The 8,222-nt window shown below is 36.2% G+C and overlaps 1 protein-coding gene across 1 annotated transcript; it reads right to left on the minus strand.

Moving 5' to 3' along the window:
- Positions 1 to 3,009: 3,009 nt before the first annotated feature.
- On the minus strand, positions 3,010 to 7,886 carry LOC112054998 (26S proteasome non-ATPase regulatory subunit 1). Its single transcript, XM_024094964.2, has 2 exons — positions 7,239 to 7,886; positions 3,010 to 5,691 (listed from the first exon to the last, which is right to left on the minus strand). Exons 1-2 carry the CDS (start codon positions 7,759 to 7,761, stop codon positions 3,203 to 3,205), a joined length of 3,012 nt encoding a protein of 1,003 aa, XP_023950732.1. The 5' UTR covers positions 7,762 to 7,886; the 3' UTR covers positions 3,010 to 3,202.
- Positions 7,887 to 8,222: the final 336 nt, after the last annotated feature.

Below are 8,222 nucleotides of genomic sequence, written 5' to 3' on the forward strand. Positions count from 1 at the left end.
GATTTTTATTGAACCAAAACACACTTAAGGATAAGGTTTAAACATGTAAAAAAAACTAGCTTTCGCCTACAGCTTTTCACTAAGGTGTAAAAGTTTAACAAAATTACATTTTTTCGAAATCTGCTATGAACAGTCTGTTAACAACTATAATTGATGGGTTCTTTTCAGATACGTGTACCTTAAATTAATATTAGCTAACTTAAATAAATTAGAAATCACAAAAGATTCTAATAACTTTTTTACTCTTCTGGTACAAAATCTAAATAAGTTTGTTTAAGTTTCAAGATTTGTTTTGTCTTAGTTTTTGATTTTGATTTTTTGAAGACATGTTACTTACATGTCTTCAAAAAATCAAATAGTCACAAAGGCTATAATTGAAACTTGAGGACTAAAATAAATAGGGAACTCCAAATATGCGAAAGGCCTTTATTAGGAAGTATAACATATTATGTCAAAAATATGTATTTGTTACTCTTTCAGACAAAAACTACTGAAAAGATTTAACTGAAACTTGTTGGAATGGAGAAAGATGATACTCTATATCAACATATATTTGCTTTTTAACCCAGAAAAAAGCATTTAAAAAATTTCAATTCCATTAATTAAGTGAATAGAATCATAAACTGATTTAAATCTGTTAATTTTCCTTTTTAATGTAATTTCATTCTATTGTTTTGCAGGATTACTAATAAAAAATATTTTATAGGTACTAAATTATGCCAGGTTTGTCAGCATGAAATTCATTTTTCACAAATTCCGAGAAATGTTTTCTGAGTTAAAAAGCAAAATCATTGTGTTGATCTAGAGTATCTCTATACCAAATTTAAGTCATATCTTATTTATCTTCAGTAGTTTTTGTTTGAAAGAGCAATTGGAAGAAGAATATTTTTGTCACATTTAAAAACTGGTGTACTTAAGACAATTTATGCTACATCATTATTGTAGTAATAACTTTAAAGTGATGTTAATCAGTGTCATCAAATTTAATCTTTTTGTTTAACGGTTTGTCCATCATGTTGTTCTGGCCGGCCCTCTTACATCTATCATAGAGGCCACTTTTGATAAACCTTTTTGCTGCTTGCAAATCCACAGTGGGTCTTTTGGATTTGTCTTTCATTGACTTCCATTTCATCATAGCTTCTTTGGTCCGTTGAAGCTCATCCTTAATATTTGTTTGTGTAGGATCGACCCCAATTAATCGTAAATACACCCAATAATATCCATTCATAATATAGGAAAAGCAGATATCAAATTCTATCCTTTGAGGTAGCTCCATTTTGTCATAATGGTCTCTTAGTGGCAACAATACATCTAAATGTTTTTGCATTTCTATTAGAGATTTTTGTAAATCTTCCATAGTATTTACGAAATCGGGATCTTCTTCAACTAGATCGACAAACGAGATATTTAGCAAATCTTCCATGCATGTATTGAAACATAGGTTGTTTTTAGACTTCAAAAGCATCTTGTAGATTATTTTCCAAATTGGATTATGACAATAAACCACGACTAATTTTAAAGGTTTATGGTTTACCTATTACTTTCAAAACAAGTAAATAACAAATTTTGTAAGATTCTTTGTGTAAGATTGTTAAAATCGCTTGTTACAACTCAACACCATTTCTAAAAAAATTATTCAATTTCTTTTCTTTCGTTCGGTTGACAGTGACATTTGATTGGTTCTTCCACAGATTAAATTGATACTACGTAGAGTAATACGCAAATAATACGTAATACGCGTTTAGTCTCGCGGCTAAACCTATAAAATTGACAGCGACCTAATTTTTTTTTTTTTATTTATTTTATTGTACAAAATACAAAAATTGTTATATAATTAGGTACATAAAAAGCTTAGAGATAGTAATGGTCTAAGATAAAAAGCCATCCTCATAAACTTGACGTTTTTGTGAGGACGGCGAGTTCACAATTATGTTAATTTGTTATATAAAATAAACTTACCTACACATAAGGGACACAATTAGGTACCATATTTTATAATGCCTAAGTATGTCCCCTAGCGAAGTGCATCTGCGAACTCTCCCCTCCCGTTCGAGATGCACCTCTCATGAATAGGCTACTTGCCTCTTTTATAAACAGTGTTCAAACTAAATTATGGAAGTATTTTAAGCTATATTTTATTTTGTCCCGTTAATAATAACCAGAAAAAAAATAATATAAATCAAACAATATCTACGTAAAATTTTTGCCGCCGAAACACAACACATTAGCAAGTGACGTCATTCATAGAGATAACAGCGTGATTAGCGTTTGCAGTGATGCGATTATATCACGTCACCGCAAGGGTCAATCACAAACCGATGCCTTGTAGCGAATGACGTTACAGTTTATGATTGGCGTTTGTTGTGCGTTAGTGATGTGATCTTAGACCATTGATAACTATTATTGTTATTAATGGTCTAAGGATGTGATAAAAATACAATTTTATTTTATAAAAATATTACAATTACGAGATTTATTATGATTATTTTCACAAATAAAAATGTGATTAAAGTATGCCTGCCTCTATGCAAAAATCTTTTTAGTTTTGTACAGCAGGCGAATAGCCTATTGTAAGGCAATATGACCGCCATTACCAAATGACAATGAGCGCCGCGTCTGGGGGGCTTCTTTCATGAAAAGGACGTAGGTTCTTCTTTTTTTACTACTAACCACAAACCATGGACCTAATACAGATTTACGTCTCCGAGTTCTAGCTCTTTTGAGCCTGAAAGCCCTTCTTTTTCTTTCGAAACAGGAAACAGCGCAATCCGGCTCGTTTCTTTAAATTAATCTATTGTTTTTTCCGGAAAAAAAGCCGTATATTCAGTAACCCCCTCTATCTTCCAGTGAAAATCCCATTCAAATCGGTTCAGCCATTCTAAAGAATTGCCCTGACCATTAATTGATTGATTGAACTTTTCCAATTTGCATTGAAACACCGTCGTGGTTCTAACCTCCATATCTCCTCTCCTAATTGGAGGGAGGTCCAATACCGTAAAATGAACCAAATTTAGCATTTTAAAATCATTTATTTTTGTGAATTAAACAATTATAATTTACAGTTAGTAATTTGTGTACTTCAATATTTTATTACAGCAATGTTTTTGAATACATTTTAGTGATTCACAATAATTATAATTATTATTAATAATGGTCCTACATACTATTTTAAGCAATAATGCAGTTAACCGAAAAGGCTACATCAATCATCCAAGTACTCAAAAGGTTCTGGAGGCTCAGGTTCTTTTTCTTCTTCAGCCTTGGGTCCAAAAGCTGCTACTGGTTCAACAAGAACTTGTTCATCCTCACCCGAATGGTTCAACATCACAATGCCTCCAATAGTAATATCTTTCAATGGTGTGTATCCAGAACCCTCAACAACAGACAAGGTTTTCAGCTGTTGACGCATAACCCTTGCGGGATTGCTGAGTATTTCAAAGTTGGGTTCAGGCTCCTTCTTTTCCTTACTCTCTTTTTCCTCGCCCTCCTTCTCTTCTTTCTTCACTTCTTTAGATGTACCAGCATCTTTGTCAGATTTGGCATGTACCGTGATGTTAGGGTTAGGAGATTTAGAAGGCTTCTTTTCCTCCTCGTCGACATCCATTTTTGATGTCGTTGATGAGGTTACGCTACTGCTGGCAGAGCCTTCAGTGGTGTGCGCTCGCCTGCGGGCCCTCGCTGCAGCAATACTCAGTACAGCAGTAGTCACTCTTTCCCTCTCCTCCCGTTTCTTCTCTTCGAGAGGCGCTGGGTATGCGTACAGTGACGGTTTCGAGTTAGATTTAAACTCCAACTGAGGCATTTTCAAGTCAGTATTAAGGGCAATCAAACAGGTTGGCGTGAAAGCCAGAGACAGACAGTGTGCCAGCGGGAACCAATACCAGTACTGCGTGAACACTAACATTCCCACGACAGCCAGCATGTTCATGTGGCCCGTTCTATTCTGAAGGGATACAGTTACATTACGACCACCGGCGTCAATTATACCTTGCGCAAGAATGGCGCCGAATTTCGCCATCACATCCTCGTGTTTGTTTGATATAACTTGGGCATATAGCTGGCGGAAGTACGTGACTTTGGGGCACAGAGCTTCGGTTTGCTGAATTAATATCATGGCTGACGCAATCAGTGCACCTTGCCTCACAAAGTTAACGGGATCAAATTTAACCATGGGCTCTAGAAGGCCGATGGCTTCGCGGTTTCCTGTACCCGCGCAAGCTATACCTAAAGCCATTGCAGCGCCGTAACGGACGTGAGGATTGTACGATTCAGCTAATAGTGACACAACAGAAGGGCATTGTTCTGGGGTTCTAAACAGTAAGAAGCCGAGAGCTGTGACAGCAGCGCGACGTACGTCGTCGTTTACGTCTGAAACGGCAACGTGGAGCAAAGTACGAATAGAATCATTATTTCCTGTGCCACAATATGCGGTGGCAATAGTGTAACACCCAGCGCGCCGCAATAGAGGATCCTTGTCTCTCAATAACTGTTGAACAAGTGCATCAGCTTCTTCAAGCCTTCCATACATAGTGAAGGAAATGCCAACAGCTAAGCCTCGTAGGATTTTCTCATGTTGAGTCTCCTGTGCATAAGCAACCATATCTTCAATAGCTGCAGCATGTCTCGAACCTAACATCACCATTCCCATCGCTATTCCGGCTGCTTCCCCAGTCACAGCATCATCTTGATATAAATTAAACTTGAGTTGTTCATAAACATCTTGCCTGTGGGTTCCCATGGCAGCGAGACCTAGACCTAAACAACCTCCATGACGCACCATCTCATTTTGGGCATCTTTTAACTGTGTTAAAAGATAGTCAATGATATTGGCGCCATGGTTAGCATGGATCAAACCCAACGCATAGAGACCTCCACCTTCTGAATAGCCTGATGAGGGACCAGCCTCTTTGGGTAAATAAGATTGCATCAGAGCCAAGGATTCACTTTCGTGGCCCCTGTGAATTACCCCCAGTGAGGCGGTAACTGTTAGTTTAGCCCAGTTAGTTGCTCTCGCTAACCATTCCAAATTGTCCCTCAAGAACTGGTCACTTGTAGTTCCTGCATGCATAAATGCATTAGCAATGACTGTGGCTGTGTGACATATTGAGACTCTGATGGCATCCTTTGTGTTTTTCAAGATGAGCATGTCAGCATGGTTGGACCTAATTAAGAACTGCAACTGTAAACCTATTGATACATCACCACCTAATATTGATATTAATTTTTCTACCCTACGTTGATGTTCCTTTTCTTCATCATTAAGACTGTCTATATCTCGTTCAGGTTTCTTTGCTTCGTCGTTTGCTGCTGGTGTCTGATCTACTTCCATCGTGGACTCAGGGAACGGGCCACCTTGTGGTTGAGGTTTACCACCAAGGGCACTCGGTATTGGTGCCGTTATTCTGAGAGCTTGTAACACCCTGCCCAGGAACTGCTGTGTAGCTGAATCATACAGGTCAAAAGCTATTTGATATGCCATTAGGACAGACTCTGTTGGGCCGTGGGTTAATTTGTCGAGGATTTCAGCTACAGATAGTGGATCTTCCAGGAATATAAGACACTGACACATGTTGACATAGTCTGGGATATTCAGGCCTCTGTATAAACCAACTAGAGACCGAAGAACTGTGCTGCGGAAGCCCTTGTTCTGGAGGAGACTCATTGCCACTGTGAAGGCATACTGAAGCATACCTATAAAAAAAGTAATATAGTTATTAATAACTATAAATTTATGATAATAAAAATATACAAATATTGCTTAAATTTTGTATTCAAATTACTACAGTTGTGGCATAAGTAAAGAGATATGTTGGATTACTTTAAATCTTATTCTTATTTTACTATCCTCTCCTGAAAAAAAAAATTATTTTATGCTGTACTGAGTTTAGAGTGGAATATAAACACTACATAGTATAAACCAATTAAGCTATTCTATGTTTTACACTACATAGTGTAAAACTTATGTATGTTTAACTATGCAACAGATTTTGATGCAGTTTTATTAATAGGTAGAGTGTTTGAAGAGAAAGGTTTATATGTATAACTAGCAATCCGCCCCAGCTTTGCAGGGTAAAACTGGATTCCACACTGACAAAATTGTGAGCGTCCGCTAATTGACTAAAAACTTTTAAAATTGTGTTTAATTTAAAAAAAGAAAATCATATTTTAATAAATATAAAAAATTTCATAAAATCCTAGATGTATATATATGTTTACTGTGATGTGAAAGACAACCATTCCAAAAGACCAATAATTAATGAAGGTGCCCTTATAATATTATTAGCAGGTAAATTCATTATTATTTTACTCAATCAGATTATGAAACCTGAAAGCTCCATGATAAAAGGGCTACACTCATAACTCAGAGGTTCTGGTTCGATCCCTATTGTTGTGCCTACTCCTATCAGTCTTTTCCCACTAATCAGACGACAACAGGAATATTGGTCATATATAAAAAAATATATTAAAAATAAATGTGTGTTGACTGAAGTGACAATTTAAGCCTGCTGCCATATGGGTGAGAGAAAGGGAAGCCAGAGTGGCACCATAACCCTGTGTCATAAAGCAGTTTGCCCTCCCATAACAAGGCTGCAAAATATCCATGGACTTGACATTGTAGACGATTTTTGGGTATTATTTGTAAATAATGTTTGTTGTTGACCACAACTAACATTGAGTTGACTATAAATTTCCTCTTTTGAGCACTTTATTTTTCATACGCTAGTAACACATCAACCAGTATTTAATATCATTGATTATCAGCCTACTTTAAATGGCCACCTTAGGGCAAGGCTCTCCTTATAGAATGGGACTTGGACACATAACAGCTGTTACTTTTGTTAGTTATAGACAATTTTATGTTCATCTTAGTTATTTAAAAACTATCATTATAAAATTATTGGATTTATAACATAAAATAGCTAACCAACAAATACCAAATACTTTTTAATACAGTACTAGAACACCCAACAGACATAGTCCTATCAGGATTTGCTATTAAAGTTCAAGAGAAATCAAAAAGCTGTTCCACAAGTGTACAGAAATAATTGTTTACATACTTGGATTTTATTTTGAATTGAGATGTTTGAATGCTTATTCTACCATTCAAGATGGAAATAAATATAACAAAGCTCATTCAATAAAATCGGTGCAGCTTCTAGAGCTGCAAATGATGTAAATTACCTTTGTTTTGTCATTTACATAATAGTCTTGTTGAAGACAAAGGAATACAAACAAACCTGCTATGTCATCAGATTTCATGATGGACTCTTCAAAGATGTCCATCCGCCGAGTCTCCAGCGCTAGACCCAACGCCTGGCGGTACTGGCCGTCTTCCAGGCATCGCTGGAACATTCTGTTCACAATAGCTTCTAATCTCGGATCTATCGGTTCCGCTGATGCACTATCAATAAAGTGAGCCTTCCTCTTCTGAGTATAAAAGTCGATAGCCTTAGCAATCGTCGTGTCCACATACTCATTTCGTGCGTTTACGTCGAACAAATTACCAGCACCCAGCGCGTATGTCAGAGAATCTTCGAACGCTCCCAAATGGTAATAAACCTTGCTGGCCACCAACGCAGCGAGTTGGTGCTGAGAAAATACCTTGTCTTCATGTAAAATCTCAATCTTTTCGATAGATTCCGAAATCTCCGGCCAAAATTCATCGACGATGTTGTCCAACCTCTTCAGTGCGAACTCTTTAACTTCGTGCATCGGCTCGTCGAGCAGGGATATTATCCCTGCGGCTGATGTTATGTTCATTATCGAGTTTTTTTATTAATTATCGGAGTACATAAGCTTCACTTTAGTTTTTAGACAAAATTAAATTGAAATACGAGTTCACAAAGCGATGAATTGACAAATTTGTTTTAGGGCCACAAACAAATCTAGAATAAGTCTGTTCTTGTACCGAATCGTAAATCTATGGTTGTCAGACTCAGAATTGATACACGTTATTCTTATTATAATGTATTTGTATAATATTCACAAACAATTACAAAATATTGAATATGTAGCTTTTAAATTAACTTGCTTTAATGAAAATTCCAAGAATGTTACTTTTATCCTCAGTTTTATCATCCGTAAAAAATAAAAATGTCATTTGTTATTTTGTTTACAAAAAGTTATAGAAAACACACTTCAGTTTATAAAACTATGGTTATGTTTTGTGTCGTTTCACGCTAGTTTAATGTTAAAAAGTTCCATATTTTCTTTTTTATTGT

This window comes from Bicyclus anynana, chromosome 16 (genome assembly GCF_947172395.1).
Source record: "Bicyclus anynana chromosome 16, ilBicAnyn1.1, whole genome shotgun sequence".
In the NCBI taxonomy this organism is placed as follows: Eukaryota; Metazoa; Arthropoda; class Insecta; order Lepidoptera; family Nymphalidae; genus Bicyclus; species Bicyclus anynana.